The sequence below is a fragment of the Leptopilina heterotoma genome, unplaced genomic scaffold, assembly GCF_015476425.1.
Source record: "Leptopilina heterotoma isolate Lh14 unplaced genomic scaffold, ASM1547642v1 Lhet_22, whole genome shotgun sequence".
In the NCBI taxonomy this organism is placed as follows: domain Eukaryota; kingdom Metazoa; phylum Arthropoda; class Insecta; order Hymenoptera; family Figitidae; genus Leptopilina; species Leptopilina heterotoma.
Window position 1 is genome coordinate 1,112,739 of NW_025110937.1, and position 19,517 is coordinate 1,132,255.

The 19,517-nt window shown below is 24.9% G+C and overlaps 2 protein-coding genes across 4 annotated transcripts in view; one reads left to right on the top strand and one right to left on the bottom strand.

Moving 5' to 3' along the window:
- Positions 1-1,831: 1,831 nt before the first annotated feature.
- LOC122502042 (aquaporin AQPAe.a) lies at positions 1,832-18,036 on the bottom strand. Of its 3 annotated transcripts, XM_043611904.1 has the most exons (6): positions 13,138-13,417; positions 6,428-6,685; positions 5,894-6,181; positions 5,394-5,597; positions 3,555-3,626; positions 1,832-3,474 (listed from the first exon to the last, which is right to left on the bottom strand). In XM_043611904.1, the coding sequence occupies exons 1-5, from the start codon at positions 13,150-13,152 to the stop codon at positions 3,588-3,590; spliced, it is 804 nt and encodes a 267-aa protein (XP_043467839.1). In that variant the 5' UTR covers positions 13,153-13,417; the 3' UTR covers positions 1,832-3,474; positions 3,555-3,587. The 3 variants fall into 3 exon arrangements, with proteins under 3 accessions (XP_043467839.1, XP_043467840.1, XP_043467838.1); XM_043611905.1 differs by lacking the exons at positions 3,555-3,626; positions 13,138-13,417 and adding an exon at positions 17,711-18,036; XM_043611903.1 differs by lacking the exon at positions 3,555-3,626 and having other exon boundaries at positions 13,138-13,167.
- The window catches only part of LOC122502041 (aquaporin AQPAn.G), a 61,205-nt gene continuing 50,308 nt past the window's right edge, over positions 8,621-19,517 (top strand). The window contains exon 1 of the mRNA XM_043611900.1: positions 8,621-8,691. The gene's annotated coding sequence lies outside the window, so the exon portion shown is untranslated. The remainder of the gene's footprint in view (positions 8,692-19,517) is intronic.

The following is a 19,517-nucleotide window of genomic DNA, read 5'->3' on the forward strand; positions in this document are numbered from 1 at the left end:
AAAAGTAATTTTTTCAATTGTTGATTATGAACTTTGTGAACTTTACCAACGTTTTTATATACGAAAAATATTATGTAAAAATTAAAAAAAGAGAATTAAAAGAAAAAATAATTTTTAATCGCAACAGAATTTCTATACAATTTTTACACATCCGAAAATTATTAATGTGTCGTTTTCATGGCATTATTATTGTCATATTATTGTCTTTGTAGAGACGAAGTTGGCGCTGGATATTTGTTTAAAAAATAATTAATTGGGAAGTTTTTGGAAATTTTTTTTTGAAAATCTTATCAATAATATTGATAAGTATCTACTTTTGTTTCTTCTTTCAGTTGAAATAAAAGCAAATTATTTTTTATATTCTGATTTTTTTTCACGAAAAATGTTCGTTTTTACAAATAACAATATTGCAAAAAATATTACAAAAAAAGTAATGAAAATATTTTTTATTTTATGTGAAGAGAAAAATCGAAGAAAATTATATAAATTATTGTGAAGAAGCAGTAAAAAATGACGAGAAATATTAAGAAAAAAAAAATTGATACTGACATTGAATATATTGATGTACATATTTTTACTACAAACTTTCTTGTTTTTGTATTGATAAGTAATGTTTTACTGAACTATTAATTTAAAAGAAAATGTAATAAGGAAATCTTAATTAGATAAAGGAAAAAAAATAGTTATTAGAATTAACTATAAATCAGTGTAATATGGAAATCTGAAAATCCAGCGTCTTTAGTGGCATTTAAGAAAACAAAACTTAAAAGTTAATAATATAAGTTTAATTGCAAAAAAAACTATTACAATTCCTTATAAATGAAATGATTTAAACATAATCCACGTCTTCTTTAATAATTTTGAGACTTTTTTTTACGATGTAATTGTTATTAAAATATGAATTTAGTTATTCCACAACGAAATGTAATCCTTTTTATAATTTTTATCAATATAAATTACTTAACATTTTTGTTTCTTCTTTTTACTTTTTTCTTTTGTTGCGCGGAAATTAAGAAAAAAAATATCCATGAAACTAGAATTAAGTAATTGATCTGGCAAATGTGGTCTTGGTGTAAATATATATTTTGTTAATTATGAGAACAAAAAAAAATACATTTTCAATGGGAGAAATTCAATGTACATAATTAAAAAATATAAAATCTGTTCATTATCAAAAAACAGATATTTCATTAATTTCTCTTTTATATACATTTTCAAATATAATTTTAATAATAGGTTTTTTGATCATCAATTTAAGTAATAAAAAAAATAACTCTCGTAAATATCATCATCATGTTGATTCGAAGCTATTTATTCTCTCGTATAGGGAAAACCATGCAATGAAAATTAATCCAAAGTTATGTGTCAACCAGTAAAAATTTTATTTACTAATTAGTTGAAAACTATTTTACAAAAAGAAAAGGAAAATTCATTATATATTTGACAGTGTTTTAATGATTAAAAACTATTTTTGTTTCATTTTTTTTTTTGCTATTATTATTGGACAAATTTTAATGGTTTTCCTTAAAAAGAAAAAAAAATTAGTGATTAGTCTTAATTATAATTCAAACTAGTATAGAAAAGAAAGATATGCAAATGATATTCGAAAATGTTTGCTACTCTGTATTAAATACAAAGTGTGGTGTGTATATGTCAAAAGATAAAAGATTGCTTTTATTTACTTTCCCTAATTCCTTTATTGTTTTTTATTTTTGGGATTTAGAAATTAATTTCCATTTTTAAAAAAATTTTCTCTTTGTATTTATAATTTTTTTGTCAATTTTTTCGAGGTATTTAAAAAGGTTTTTAAAAATGTCTTTATTCGAAAAGGTTTTAAACTTTGTACAAAGTATTTTTTTATTATGCAAAAGATGGTTCTACAACCAAATACATTTTGATAATTATTTTGCAAAGTAGAAAAGTATACTTGCTTTTTTAAAATATTTTCCATTTTGTATATTTTAACATATTTTAAGTTTACAAATTAGGAATTGTTATTATTTATTAACTTTTTAATATTTTTAACAAATATTTAAATAACAAATTTCATCGATCGGAAGACAAAAATTCTCTATTAAATGCGAAACCGAATATTTTGGAGTAAAATAAATATTACAATAAGCGTCGTAAAAAATATTTTCTATTTTTTCTATAATGTAATTTTCGCATATTTGACTTATAATCTATGATGAGATGCTATTATTTTTTTATTAATACAATTAAATTAAAAAAAAAGTGAATATTAATTACGAACATTCATGCAGTTAGTGTGTTTTTTGGGTTAAATGACAATAATTAATATCGATAACTAAAATTAAAAATCACACATAATGAAGTCGGCTGGCAATTTTTTTTTTATGAAATATTTTCATTTTTTCAACAATAAACTAAAAATTAATGAAAATTAAAATTATCGACGTGAATAAATAATATAAGTAATAGAAGTTTTACCAGATGGCTCTACCTTTCGTTATTTCATTCAAAAGGATCATTGATCGTTTTTCTTGAAATTATTTCATTTGGAGTGTAAAGCTGTTTATGAACATTGAATATTAAAAATAGACATAAATATTGAAATATAATATATAGTAACAGTAAATATTATGATTATATAGTTATGTATATAATATAATTTAATATAATATAATATAATAAAATATAATATTGTATAATATAATAAAATATACTATTATATACCTATCTATATAATATAATAGTGATAAGTAAAATATATCTAATATATTTAATCTCTTGAAATTTCTTAGAGGAACTATATGCTTATTTTATTAATTAATTTATCAATTATTAATTAATTATTTAATCATTCAAAAAAAGAATTTTAGTAATTTTTATTTTTTGGAAAAGAATATAGAAAAGTGGATTTCTGGAAAGATCCCAAAAGGGGAAATTTTGTAAATTATTCCCCTAATTAATATATGGTAAGAATCGCATATTTTGAAGACAAAAAAGTATCTTTTTGAAAGCAAAAGATCCAATTAGGCAAAAGAGATTTTTTTTCCAAAAAAATAATTCTTAAATGAAAAGAAAACTTTGTCAACAAAAATTAAAAAAAAAGTGAAATCCGTTTTTCATAAATAATATTTAAAAGAATTTCTCCAACAGTTTGTTAATATAAATCTTAATTATCTTCTCGGTATGTGAAGAATTTGTTTAAAAAAAAGTCTAAAAAAAGTCTTAAACTTTTTTTAGACTTTTTTAGACTTTCTTTAGACTTTTTTTTTAGACTTAATTTATAACACTGAAAGAATTAATTAGGTGGAAAAATATAAAGTTCTTCGTGGTGATGCGAGTGATTCTGGAAAATATCTTCTCCAGTTTAAGACGAACGTATTATAAGCATGCAGCATCATGCTGGTTATGCCTGATTAAAAAGTGCGCAAATGGAGATGCAGCAGATTAACCGTTGTTAAATCAAGCAGGTTGAGTGCCCTTCTTGCCGGTGAGTCGTTGGAGCTGGAAAATAACGGTTATAACTCTCGATTCTTTTTTTTTTTATTTTTTTTGTTATTTTTCAAGAAAAAAAAATCACGCACTTCGATTCTCTTTGTATTTTTCTGATCTCATCCCTAAAGGCCACCACGTCCGCTGTCAATGTACTCGAACCGCTGTGGGGCAGATATTTCAATTTACTCAAATCAGTGAAATCTTTCTCTGAACCAATAATTTCATTACATCGATCAATGATAAAATTATTTAACGTTAAACAATAAAAATTGTTTAAACTTAATATATTAAATTAAATAAATTAAATCAAATTAAATAAATAATTTTAATTTTGAAAAATCAAGATCGTTAAAGTTAACATTTTAACGATCTTGTTAAATTTTGTACTCTATTTTTTTCTGTGTATCACTGATAGATGTGGTTGAGAGTTTCAATTTAGCGACATATTTAACTGATTTAAATTAATAGTTCCTTTTTTGCGGAAAAAAAATGTTGCTTGTCTCAATTAATTTGATTTACAATTTTAATAAAATCTATCTAAAACGGTATATAAACATTAACGTGAGAAGAAATTTGTTCTAAATGAAATTAACACTTTGTAAGACTATAATTAAGGTTGAAGTAGGTGAATATGCAGCAATGGAGAGATTAACTTCGTATATAATACCTCTCGTCAGATAAGATATTGAAAACAATATATTCAGAATTTAGAACTATTCTCACATTTATTTTTTACTCTAATTAATTCACTTTTCTCAGTATGTTAGATTAACCATAAAGATAGAATATCTTTAATGGATTCTATTTTTTTCTCTCAATACTGTAAATTTACAATTCTCTCAAATGTACTTTTTTTATGGAGTATTTCTTTTGTATGAAGTATTCAAAAATATTTTTATACTTTCACATAATTAGAAGTATACAAAAAAAAAAAACTTTTGTGAGAATTTTATTAAAAATTAACAGTTTGCTCTCTAAATTTGAATTTATAAAAATGTTTACTAATTTAAATTAGTGACTGACTTTTTGCTTTTTAATTAGTAAATTTATTTATTTTGCTAATAAATAGTAATTTCTACTAATTTATAAGTAAAATTTAGTAATTTAAATTCAAACGCAAAAAGTCAGTCAGAAGTTCAAATTTAGAGAGTGAAGAAAATATTCTTTATAACGAAATAGTACAATAATAAATAAATGGCAAAAATCTCCGTGTTAATAGCAAAACTGATAGAATTCCTTTTGTTTAAAATTGTAATTCAATAATTATTGGGATAGCAACATTTTTCGAGATTTACTGTCAGAGAGAATCGATAATTTTTAATTAATTTTAATTAAAATACTAATAAAAAAGTAGTTATACTTCAAACATAAGTTTTTTACGATAAAAAACAATTTTAGTAAAAAAGACATTGCAATCAAAAATTAGTTCTATTTTTGCAATATTTGAAATAAAAAGAGAAATCAAAATATTTTATAGAAAATAAAGAAGAAAAATTATGAAATGAATGAAAAATGTTGAATATGACAAATACTAGTGATATAAATAATAATGCAAGTGTTCTATTTTAATGACATCTTTTCAAAGAAGTATTTCAAAAATATTCAATAGTCGAAAATATTTTTTTAGTATTTTTATTCAAAAATTAAGGGTTTAGCAAATTTGAAAAAATTTATGATTTAGAACAGTTTCTTATTTAGTTTCAGTTTATAAAAATAGTTTCTTATTGTCAATGAAATTAATGAAATTAATGAAATGAATTAAATGAATTTATCATTTCGTTATGAAATTATTTACTAATTTAGAACAAAGTAGTTTTTTTTCTAGAAAAATTGTATTTGAATGTATAAAATGTCATTTATAATGGAACACGAGCATTTTTGTTATGAGTCGAAATTTTTTTCTTTTACATTCTCGAAGTAGTGTATACCTCCTTTTCTTCAGTGGCCACATTAGCATAATTCGGTAGTTCTTGCTCTTTCGCCGAACCAAGTGCATGAGTGTAAATTAAAGCACCTGCCACTCCACCCAAAATTGGTCCAATCCAATAAATCCAATGATCGTCGTAATCTCCCAAAGCCACAGAACTTCCCAATGACCTGGCGGGATTCATTCCTGATCCGGTTCTTTTCACCTAATTTGAAAACAAACTTGGCTATTGTTCTTTACGTAAACTAATATTAAATTATTATTATTATTAATAAATTATTTATTAAATTAGAACAAAAATTTAATTTTCTAAAATTTTAATTAATTTATTAAATAATAATTATTATTAATTATTATTAATTATTATTAATAAATTATCTATTAAATTAGAAGAAAAAATTAATTTTCTAAAATTCTAATTAATTTATTAAATAATAATTATTATTAATTAGATTAATTATTTTAACTCAATTAAATATTGATTAAGGTGAAAAATCTTACGGCAATGAGATGGCAGGCAGAAACAGTGAGGCCAATAATTAAGGGTGCAACTCCTTTACTTTCGGGTTTTCCTCCATCACATGCGCCACAAACCACCATGACGAGAATTAAACACAGGAAAAATTCAATTCCAAATCCTTGAATGGGTGTGAGTCTGTTAAGTCCCACTGCTCCTAATTTATTTTCCGAAAAATTACCCTCGTCGGAGAAGGCTCTCAAAATCGCCGAGCCGGCAATTGCTCCTGCACACTGCGATATCACGTAAAGAATCGCTCGTATCACCGGCACCTGGAGAAAAATTGTTCTAGTTAGAAGATTTTTTTTAAATTACATTGTATTTTTAAATCGTATTTCTAGATTTTTATTTTTTTACTCTATACCTTCTCTTAATTCTTGTATTTTTAATCCTTTTCTAGTTTTTTTGCCTTTGTTTACTTTTTGCTTTACAATGTTAATTTTTTGACATTTTTCAATTTTATTTTTTTGGCATTTTTTAATTTTAATTTTTTGACAATTTTTCAATTTTAATGTTACCTTTCCAATTGCCAACATTCCAAACGTGACTGCAGGATTAATGTGACCTCCGGACACGTGACCAATAGCCTGAACAATTCCGGCGACTGCAATTCCAAAAGCCAAACTTATTGCCACTACATTGTCAGTCATAACTGCACCACATCCGAAGAAATTGAGAAGTAACGTTCCCAAGAATTCGGCAAATAATGCTCGATATAATCCACTCTTCTTGTCCGTAAGCTCATGAGCTCCGAGAGCATTCCTCAAACTTGCCATCTAAACAAGAAAAAAGAATTTCATTATTAAAATAATATATCACGTATAGATATAAAATCAAATTACGTTTTACAATTATAATTTCCCTTCTATTTCAATTATATTCTTTTCTTGTTGCCTCGCAGTCAAATTTGACAGTAATCAAAATAATTGCCATGTGACAGCATTGAAATTGTCTCATTTCATCTTTTGTTATTTTTAAAAATCAATGTCAAGTTTTTTTTAAACTAAAAATACCCCCATTTTAGTAAAATTTAACAAAAACCAAATAAAACTTGATCGAAATGTATACAAATCAGATCATTTTTCCCTTCAGGTGAAAAGAAAATTAACACGTAAAAAATCGTTATGTAAATAAAACAATTTTCTCTCGAGTGAAAGATTTAGTTTGGAGAAAAGAAGATATTACAAGATGTAATAGTGGATCTGACATAAATATTAATTTAGCCACCCACTTAAAAAGGAGACAACGAACCAACGCTGCTGCCGTTTAGCAGTTCCGTCGATTTGCGTCATGAATTTAGATCGAGGACGCGTTTAGAAACGTTATGAGTTTTGCCCCGCAGAAACAAAACAGACTCCCGACAGGTTGACATTATTATTATTATTACTACTACGTGTGTGTGATGATGATTGTCTGTCACACATGGCAGATTATCTAGAGTCCTGTCCAAGGTCAAGACAGATAAAATTACTATATTATAGAATTCTTTTTTTTCATTGTATTTTAAAATCAGAAACCTCAGAAACTTAGATCCGGAACTGGAATGTCAATTACAAAGATATGTTATTTATTATTCGATATTGTTTTTCTATAACACAATCTTCAAATAGGAAACAATATCAATCACAATTTAATTTCCTTGTCTCTTCGACCTTTTTTTTATTAATTTTTATATTATATCGATGAAACAGTTTTTTAGAACCTATAAATAGTATATTTCGACTTTAAAAAACACTTTCTGACAGTTTTTAATGGTAAAAAATGGTACTATAAATGGCTAAGCTAAACTAGCGCCATCTTTACACTTTGGCGCATGCGCAGTATTGTATATGTTTTGAGCGACTGTGTCTCGTACTTGAAGTTCTTACATTATTTTTGTTGTTTTCAGTACTAAATTAATAGAATTAATGTTACTTTGAACAAATTTATGTTCTAAATGTATCACTAGTGCTGAAAATACTGATAGATATGGTCGAAATCTCATTAGACGAAGTATTTCTCTAAAAGTTCGATTCTTAGCGAACCTAACCTCACTTTCCTTGTCGCGCAGTTATTTTATTGTTGCCACGAGAAAAATTTGTTGTCACCAGTACACAAAAGGTAAGATTACTTTTCTTTCGAGTACAAAGAATATTTGGATCTCTAAATGTTCTAAATATTCGATTTGTAAAAAAAAATAGTAGAAAAAGTAGAGAATACTAAAAATTGCTACGCGCGCGCCATCTCTGAGGTGAAAATTGAAGGTTGTTGTACTTTTCGTCTGCTCAGCTTTGCATTACATAGTTTTGCTTGTATTTTGCTCATCAACGATCTTACGTTGTTTAGAACGTTTAGTTTTCTGAATTCTCCGAGTTAAATATTTTATTTTCGACAAATTTGTGTTAAAAATGTGCCAGTAGTGCTTGGGATTACTCGAAATTATTATCGGTCGAAGTGTTTATCTAAAAGTTCAATTCTTAGCGTCAAGTCATGAACCTAACCTCACTTTTCTTTCACTTGATGATTGTTGACAAAAAAAAACTTTTTCGGCTCCACAAAAGTGGAATTAGTTTTCTTTCCATGATAAATAAACGGATAAATACGTTAATGTACAGTAATAAGAATTTAATTACTCAAATAATTTCGCTAACTTGTAATAAATTTTTACTCTCATCAATTTTCGAAAATTTTCACACTTTTTTGTCTTCTTTTCAGAAAATAAAAGGAAAGGACTAACAAAAGGACGATGTATCTGGAGAATTACCTAAAAGTCGGCGCGAAGCTGATTATAAAACATCTAAACGTGAGTTATTGTAACAATTATTAATTATTATTATAATTGACGAAACTATTTTTAGTTGTCAACTTTACATTTTTCACTTGAAACAAAACAAAATGAAACATTTTTTTAAACATGTTTTGAAACATTTTTTGGAAAAATAAAATTGAAAGAAATTATAAAATGAATAGAAGGCAGAAAAAATAGGCAAAAAATAAAATTAGAATGAAATTTTGTTCAGTATTTATTTAGTGTTTCTAAGTAACACAAAATGTTTATCGTCGATAATAAGGCAATTGGCATGGAGCCAATGTTTCCATTTGGGATATATTAGAGGAAATCTTGATTATTTTGATAATCAGTCTCGCTTGTCTCGGTCACTAATTAATGTCACCCACGCATTGAGTTTTTCATCATTTCATTTTACAATTAGCACGACTGGCGGGATGCAACTCGAATATACATTTATACACAATTATAAACATAGAATCATGCGCGAATGTGGGTCGACGGGTTTATCGAGACGGGCGTTCTTATCTTCCTCTTGAAACCTCTTCCTGAAGATTTATACTTAAAATGTATATACGTGTATATATCGCAGAAACATTCTCTCCTGCATCACTTGAGATAAAATCTAATATGCAAATCGCGAATCAAAACGGTGAAAATTACTATATGATTTATCGTAACTGTATCAAATTATAAATGTAAACAGACTTTTCAACAAATTAGGTGCGTGTCGAAAGGATCAATTTGTTTCGCAAACTGTAAACACTGTTAAGGATAAAAAAATTACTTTCGTGACTTATTTCTCTTTTTCTTTGCGCAGGCTTCGTACTTATCTACTAAAACCTACCATTTAATACTTTTTTACAATTTGCTACTATTTTGATACTTTTTTTACATTTGTGACACTAAAAGCTACTTTTCTTTGTTGAAAATTTGCACTGCTTTTAAATCCGCTAATAATTGAAATGAAAAAATTATTCTCATAAATTTTAATAAAATTCTTCTTAGAAACAATTAAACAAATTTTTATAAAATTTTTTGAAACAATTATAAATTTAAACTTGAAGATTTTTCATTGAAATTTTTGAGAATTCAATTATTTTCAAAAATTCTAAGATAATAATTTTCCCAAGAATTCAATTATTTTCACAAATAGATAATAGAAATTTTTCGCTGAAATTCAATTATTTTCAATATCTACTATTTTAATATTTCTCAAAAGAATTCAATTATTTAAAAAAAATTTAATAAAATTCTTTGAAGAATTCAATTAATATCATTAATAATAAAATTTTCGAAGGAATTAAATTATTTAAAATATCAATTTCCAAGAAAATTTCTCGTAGGAAATCAATTATTTATATTTTTTGGATAAAATTCTTTGAAAGAAATGAACTAATTTCAAACATTTTGATAAAAATTTGTTTATAAAGATTAAATTGTATTTATCAGAAATAATAAAATTCATTCCAAGAATTCAATTGTTTCTACAAATAATTACATTTTTCGAGAAATTCATTTCAAAATTGAAGATAATTGAATACTTGAGAAGAATTTTAACCAAATTATTAAAAATAATTGAATACTTGAGAAGAATTTTAACCAAATTATTAAAAATAATTGAATACTTGAGAAGAATTTTAATCAAATTATTAAAAATAATTGAGTTATTCTTATAAATGTTATATAATTGATTTAAAAAAATTCAATTATTTCAAAAAATGTTAATAAAATTCTTCTCAAGAATTCAATTATTTTCATAAATAATTAAATTTTTTCACAGGATTTCAATTATTTTTAATACAATTTTCAGGAAAATTTTTCGAAAAAAAATCAATTATTTAAAATATTTTAATAAAATTCTTTGAAAGAAATAAATTATTTTCTAAAATTTTAATAATTTTTGTTTATAAGAATTAAATTACTTTGATAAATAATAAAATTCATGTCAAGAATTCCATTATTTTTACTACAATTTGAATTAAAATATTCGAAATAATAATTGAATTATTCTCTCAAATTTTTATAAAATTATTTTAAAAAGTCAATTATTTAAAAAAAAAGTAATAAAATTCGACTACTAGAGAATTCAATTATTTTCATAAATAATAAAATTTTTCACAAGAATTCAATTATTAAAAAAAAATAACATTCGTCTGCAACAATTCAATTATTTTAATAAATAATAAAATTTTTCACACGATTTTAATTATTTTTAATACAATTTTAAATGAATTTCTCGAAAAATGTGGCAATTATTTTCAAAAGTTTTATTAAAATTCTTCGAAAGAATTCAATTATTTTCAAAAACTTTGATAAAATTCTTTATAAGTATTCAATTTTAAGAAATATTCAATTATTCATCAATTATTTGTTTTTGTATTTAAATAATTGAATTCTTGCAGAACTTTCTTATAAGAATAAATTGATTTAAAAATGAATTTTAGTTAAAATTTTAGATAATTGAACATTAAATGATAGTACATGAATTTTTAGAAATAGTTAAATTGCAAAAAGCTTTTGTATTAAAATTGTTTAAAATATTAATTTCTGTGGAAAAAGTAAACAAGTATAATTATTTATTGAACAAAAATTATTCAAGTGTGAATAATTTAATTTAGAAATTAGGAAAAAAATTAGTATTTTAAAAAATTTTTAGGTAATTTTTTAATCGTCAAATTTAATTTTTCGATAACTATATTACTACTATTCTAATTTTATCGATGGTAGAAAATTCTTTTTATGTCTATTTTCTGAAATTGTTGTGACACACATTACTTATGAATTTTTCGGAAACTATATGAAAAGTTGTGAAATTGAATTTGAATTTAATATTTCCGGAAGATTTTTTTTTTAAAATAGCGATGATGCTTAGAATGAAATGACTTCTCATCGAGTGAAAAATTCTTGAGACGATTTGTCAATACCGAATAATATTAGGAAAAAGAATATCGAGCCACATATACATTTCAAGTTTATAGTAGAAATAAGCGTGGGGTTGTGCTGAGATGATCATTTCTTGAGATGATGTCACACGCAATTCAAGTTTCCGTGCTTCCTTTGCGTGCGAAGCAAACGCAATTAACTTTTAAAGACTTTCTGTCATTTGTGTATTTTTTTTTTATTATTTTACACACAATTTCATAATTTTTTATTCGTAATTTATGCAATTTGTAGGTACTTTATTTGTATATAGAATTTATATACTTTATATTTATAAATTTATGTATTTATAAAATGTGACGTATATTTCTAAGAAAGGGACCTAAGAAGTAAATCATTTTAAGGTATTCTGTTACTATCAAATTAGTTATTTTTAATAAATTCGAAATCTAGAGAGTTAAAAATAAATAATTAAAAACAAATTCTACATTTAGAAACTTTATTAATCCCTTAACTGCCATGGCAAAGATTTGTCGGACAAATTCTTTGCCATGGCAGTCAAGGGGTTAAGTTAACATTTTAATTAATATTTAATTAAGATTTTTGTAATTAACTTTTTGTATGATAGTAGCGTAAAATTGCGATTAAAATTTAATTTTGAAAAAAAACATAATTTAGTATCATTATTTATACATAGTTGGAAATTTATTCTTCGGAACAGAAATTGATGAAGCGTTTCTTACACACTTGTCGTTTAGTTGGTATAGTATAGCACTTAGCAGAAAGATTTTTGCATTGTTTTGGATGTCTATTCTGGTTGACACATTAATGTGTCACTTTGTGTATTTTCAGCCCACGAGTCTTGTTATATATTTTAACCAGAATTTGTACCAAAAGTTGGCAAAATTTATACTTATGCTTGACAAATTTTTCTATTATTTATCTAATTCACTGAAAATTCTATTTGTCTTGTAAATTTTCCACAATGTTTGTCTTAGGATTCTCGGATGCATTCAAATTATGCTATTTAGAATTTTTTATAGTAGATATAATTTTATTTCTTCTTATGGCGCGAAAATTGATCAATAAATTAGCCTTTCGTAAAATAATGCCGACTTTTACAATGTCCGTGAAGATTTACGATCCGGTATCTTTACTCGTTATTAACAATATATATTACGTAATTATTCTATTTGAGAATAGGAAAAAAATTTTGCTTTTTGTTTCGATTTCGTTCTTTCTTCTTCTTCTTATTTTTATTGCGGATCGAGAAGAGGATTATTTGTTTAATTTGTGTCAATTGCTTCTCAACGTTTTGCTACATTTTTTGTCTCAATTTGATATTCGCAGAAATACTTTGTTTAGTGAGACAAATATTTATTTAGTTGTTATTTAGTTGATAAATATTTAGTTGTTATTTAGTCGATAAACATTTAGTTGTTATTGAGTACAAACGAAAGATTGCGGACAAAATTTTTGCTCCTTAGTTTGAAAAATATCTTGATTAAAACTTGAGAGTTTAACACCATGTCAGAGCACATGATCATTAGCCATAATAGGAAAAATGAAAAGACACACTGAATTCTCTCCCATCAATCACGTTCTTTTTCCTTTCCTCTAAACTCTCTTAATATGGGATTCCAATTGGCTTCGGGGTCGCGAATGGCCGGTTGGACCAGTAATCGAATCGTTCCACTTTTCCAGGGAACGAAAATAATAGCACTTGGATGTTTCTGATGTCTTATTATGGTTGTCGTTGGTCGAGTGAATACACTTCTAAATATTCAATGCGCGCGGTCATGTTTTCGCAATTTTAACCTGGCGCGGAGTGTAAATTCACTACTGGGGTTTATACCACTATCAGTCACAGATATATGAATAGTACTTACATTTATACGCGTGCGTGTGGTTATAAAGTAGCTAGTTTTGTAAACGGTTCTCAAGAGCAAGACCGCAAATGGTTAACCGGTTGTATGTCTGAGCTACTTTTTTTTTTTTTTTTTTTTTTTTGAGTAAACTCCTTCAATGAATTTTATATTGAATGCCTGCTGAGATAACACGTCGTGTTACGGTGCTTTTGCACATGCAATCATTTACCAAAAAGAGAGTAAAACGAATATTTTATTTTCAGATAGGGACTAAAGTTACATATTATGGAACTATGTTGATCGTGATTTAAATTCGAAATTGTCATGGAAATGAATATTGAATTAGAAATATGACTGTAGAAGAAAAATGAAATAATGAAAATATGACAGTTTTATGTCGAATTCCACTTTAGAACCAAATCGTAAATTTCAAGGGTGTCTACTAACCAGGAAATTAGGGAAAACTGTAAAATAGTCGTGAATTTTTTCACCAAATTAAAAAAAATTTTATTATTTAAATTTGTTTTTAAAAAATCGCTTTTTTATTGATATTTATAAAATTTATAAATTTTTTTTAGATATTTATAATGTTCTCTAAATTTTAATTAGTTAAAAATAATTAATTTATATACTGATTTACTTATATATTTAGTTTATTCGTTTGGATTTATTTAGTTTATTTATTTATTGTACTATTTGATTACTCAATTTTAATTCCAATCGAAGAAATACCTCAGAATGTAAAACAAAGAATTTTCGAAAGTTTTTTCTTAAAATCGCATTTTTATGATGTAATTTGAACTAAAAATTTTATGATCTTTTCGTAAAGTTAAATTGCAGATCGTGTCACTTTTTTACATATATTCTTTTTCTTACATAATATAAAGATAAAATTTTTAAATACTGAGGATTACTATTTGATACAGTATATATTGTAAGAAGTCCCTGACAATTCCTGTTTCGTTACGGTTTTGTTACTCAGCAAAAAACAGAAGAGAGATTCATTTCCTTTATTGTTTCTGAGCTATTAAGAAATTCGAAAAAATATCCACAATTCTCACATTGTTTATTATTATTTTAAGTAATTAAAAAAAAATGTTTTTAAATAATTTTGTAATGGTAATAATTGATACAAAAAATAAGAATAGCGTTAAGAAGAACATTTTCAAAAAGTAGAAATTTTGCATTAAAAATAGTTTAGTTTTGAAGTAAGAACTTCTGTTTTTGATAAATTCTGGAAAATTTATAAAATTTATAAATTTTATAAATTCTTTTTTCTATGAGAGAAATAATTATATATTTGTTGAAAAATAGAAGTGATGAAAGATTCATATCATTCTTTTGTTTTATTCAACATTATATGGAATATGTAACAAATTCCCATTCGCAACTGTGCAAACAGGGCATTTCAGGAATAGAAAAAAATTCTTGTTTACTTGTGAGGAAAATTTATAATTTTACAATAAATAATGGCTGTCATTTTGAAAATATTTTAAGCATTACACGTTTTCAAGAAACATTGAAAATGTTCAAAACTGTTTTTATTTATTTATTTATTTAGTATTACATAAATTTTAAATATTTGAAAATTTTAATATTCAAGAAAATTAACTATTTATTAACAATTCTTATGAATTATAAGTTAATACTAGAAATTAATAAAATCATCTATATTAATAGAAATTAATTGAAACGAATAAATTAATAGTTTTAATTATTTTAAAGTTGAATTTAATTTTTTTTTTTGTAAATTAATTGAGTTCAATAATAAGAAATTAATGAAAAAAAATTTGTTAGATAATTTTTAAAAAATTAAATTCTTTTTGCATTTATTCGTTCTGAAAAGATACTGAAGGTGCGAATTGTCGTTTATAACATTTCTTTACGACATACAAGTCAAAGACAAATATTGACAGTGCCTTTATTTTCAAAGACTAAAAAGTGCCATACGTACCAATTAACTGAATTATGTCTTTACCGCAATTAAAATTGTTGAGTGCAACTTTTTAGATTTTCCGAAAAAATTTATAATTTTTCAATTATTTAAACTTGAGAAAATTATTCTACATTATAGAAAATGAAATAGGTTCTTTTTCATTTTTCTGAATGTTAGGGTTTATAAAGAATGATTTTGATTAATTAACTAATTGACATTATACAATAATAATTGTGAGTTTGGTATTAGTGGAATTTAATAACTTTAATATATATAAGAAAAAGTCCAATTAGTGTAAAAGAAAGGGTGCAGTCGTGATATATCTTCTAATGTAGAGTATAATCCATATTTCTATAATGACTCTACCTATCAATTTTTTAAAATCAATTTATAATGAATTAAAAAATGTTAATTTCTTTAATTTACTTTTAGAATTTTTTTTGGTTTTTTCTTAGAGGAAGTATTTTTATTTGCTCTTAATTAGGTTTCAATTTTTAATTAAAACTTTTTTGATTTAAAAATGTTGTTCTTTACGCTATTCTTTTTTGTAACAAAAATTTATTTTTTTTCTATTTTTTTCAACTAAGTTTTAGTTTTAATTCGAAATATTTTGTAACTAGGTTTTCATTTTTAATTAGAACTATTTTTTAAACTAGATTCTAATTTTTATACCTATTTGCTTTCATTTTTTAACTTACTTTTGAATAAATAAATAATAATTGTTAATAAATAATAAATAAATACAATCCGTTCAAAGCTGAAAGGCATGAATTATACATAATAAATAAATAATACATAATAAATAATAAATAAATAAATAAAAATAAATGCAATAAAATTATTACATTTACTTGTATTTACATTCAGTTTCAATGCGAATTAAGCAATCATTTCTTTATTAACTTGTTTGCATCAATTTTATCTTTTAATAGAGACGAGTTTTTTGAAATTATTTTTATGTAATAATTTAGTGGTAATTTGTTTGCTAAGACATAAAGTATTTAATGTTGGGACAATTGCATGTTTTTTATAGCAAAAAAAAAAAAAAAAAAAATTGAAAAAATGGCTAAACCAATACAATAAATTTCCATAAATGATTACACACGCACCATACGCAGACAAATAGAAATTAAAAGAGAAAAAAACTATTCGTACACATGTGAATCATTATTAAATAGTTTGAGGTTTAATTAATCTTGACCTTGAGTACAGAAGAGAAACATGACCTTGCAAAATTGAGTTCAATAGTGCCAATTACGATGTGCCAACATGTTCATATTTTTTTTACCATGATTGGTGTACTTGTTAATTAATCTTTATAATAGAATCTCAATACAGGATTAATTACTTCATTACATTTTTTTCCTGGTGGTTCTTTCGTGAAACCAAAAAATTTTCGATCACTAGTTGTACCTCGAGTTGTACTAAGTAACAAAATTTATTTGTTGCAAATAAACTATTAGTTATTTTCTTACTTCTTTTTTCTTTAAACAAAAATCGGTTATTGCAGACAAATAAATTTTCTTTTTAGTACAATAATGATGAAAATAAAAAATGATAATGATAAAATAACAGCGATACAATAATAAATTGTTTTTAATAAAAAGAACTCATTTAAGTTTATAAAATAGATAATTTATAATACCATTTTTAAATGCAACACATTTACTGCGTATTTTTTAAAAATTTAACCGACGATTCTTTTCTTATCAAATATAATCACATGTTGTTGCACCGTCCTTAAAAAATTATCCTTGGTTGTAAAGTGAATAATAATAATAATTCTCTTATCATTGTTAATATTGGGAAGTTTATCATAATTGTAAATTCCTCCGTTTTTCATGAAAAAAAAAAATATTTTGTTTGGAACTTTTTATTTCTAAACTTAGACCATAGTAAAATTCGCCTTTAAAACACGTGTTTTCAAAATAAGATTTTCAATTTTGAATTAAAAGAATGTTGGCCTTCAAAGAATTAAAAATGGAACAAAATACGGTGGTTTTGTTTTAATTTCTTAGTCAAGATTTAGAAAAAGAAAATAAAAAATGCAAAATTAGGAGTCTTTGGAGGATAGTATAATAATATTTATTAATTATTATGATTATAATTATTTATTTGTTTATTATAATTATAATTATTTATTTGTGTATTATAATTATTATTATTATAATTATTTATTTGTTTATTATAATTATTATGATTTGATTCGAAGAAAGAAATAATTTTCTTTAATTTCTCGCGAGAAGTTTATAAAAACAAAGAGAGCTGTAGGTACTCTGCCCTTCTTCGTAATAATTCTAGAGGTACATTCACCTCACAACAAGGGGGAACAAAAAATGGTACTTACTCTTGAAGATCTGAGAAATTCGCAGAAGGATTTCTTGTCTCCTGTCTTAAAAACAATTGGATAATATGCACACTTGCACGAAACGAACGAAAAAAATGGTTTTCTTTTTTTAAATCTTGTCTGTATTTAAAATTTATCAAAAACAAACTAATCACCTTAAAAAAAATGGGGGTGAAACTGTATGGAAGTTGGTGAATTAAACGAAAGAGGCGAGAAGCCTCAACGTCGACGATTCTGAACGACAACTGGGTTTTACTATAGAGCTTGCCAATCTCATATAGGTATCTGGCAGGCAGCGTCTGTTCTGGAACTGAGGACTGAAGTAGCTTTACTTCTAGTAACGGGAGAAGGGATATATCTTCAGCACCAGAAACTAAGACTCAACAAATGTATAACAACAACAACATCGCACAAGAAAGTCCAGGTGCTTGCACACGAACCTTATTATCCCCCTGTAAGATCTTTCTGTCGGATGAATAACGACAAAGAATCGTGCGGACATGGAGGGAAGCTGGGATTAGATCGCGAATGAAAATCTCCCTCGTGAAATTCTATTATAGAGATCGGTTTCGGTTTATTCGATTCATAAAAAAATATTCGTTGCATTGTTTAGGCGAGAGAATAACTTTGCTTTTACTATGACGGTGCAACATAGCAAACATTTTTTTAAAATCTTTCCTAGAAACTTTCTTTACTGTTTTCTCGAAAACCAACGATTTTTAAAAACTTTCTTTAATGTTTTTTCGAAAACTAACGATTTTTAAAAACTTTCTTTAGTGTTTTCTTGAAAACCAATGATTTTTAAAAACTTTCTTTAGTATTTTCTTGAAAACTACCGATTTTTAAAAATATTTAATGCTGTTTCAAAAATGCAGCAACAATTTAAAAAAAAACTCCCTTAGTGTGAATTAAATTAATTTTGATGACTCAGATAATTATTCGAATTGTTCTAGTAACAAGTTAGGACCAGTAAATAATTTTTGTACTAAGAAATTGTTATTAAGCAGGAGTCAAAGTTTGATCAAAAAATATTTTTTCATCTTCTGCTGATTAGCGGCTGTGGTTACTTTTTATGAATTGTGAATTAAATTAATTTTGATGACCCAGTTATTAATTGGAATTGTTCTAGTAATAAGTTAGGACCAGGAAAACATTGTTTGACTAACAATTGTTAGTAAGCAGAAGATAAAGTTCGCTCAAAAAATAATTTTTCATCTTCTGCATCTTCTGATCTTTTAGGGATATACAATTTTAAAGAAAACGGTGTTTTTAGTGTTACCGTCGAAATAGAACAATTAACTCGAGTACAGTTATGAGCTAAAACTTAATTACTATTTTATGCTGTGTACTCAAAAATTCTCAAGAATTTAATTACCAAATTTGGGTCAGAATTTCACGTTCTTCATAAATTAAGATTTCTGAATACTCCATTTTTATACAAGTTGATCTTTTTGTAAAGTTAATTAAAAACATGAAAATATTGAAACCATTAAAACAGTTAAATGTTAAAACCATAAAACTAGTCTCGTATCTTAAAATACAATAATCTTTTTTATTTCTTTAATTAATTATAATAAATTAATTAATTTGTATCTAAATGATTATTGGACATTTATTAGGACAAATATGATAGTTCTGTTTCGCTAATGATGCTAAAACTCTCAAATAATTGCGATTTTCTCAGATATTAAATTTAAACGGTTCTTTCTCAGTATATATTCCTATATGCATTTAACGCGTAATGAAGCGTGAAAAGGAATGGTAAACACTCACGAGAATTCCATAACAATATATAAGTACATGTGTA

Coding starts and splice junctions, on each gene's coding strand:
- LOC122502042 (XM_043611903.1), bottom strand. Junction 6,182..6,427: donor GAATGTTGGCAATTGGAAAG/GTAACATTAAAA, acceptor ATTTTTCTCCAG/GTGCCGGTGATACGAGCGAT. Junction 5,598..5,893: donor CTGCCTGCCATCTCATTGCC/GTAAGATTTTTC, acceptor TTTTCAAATTAG/GTGAAAAGAACCGGATCAGG.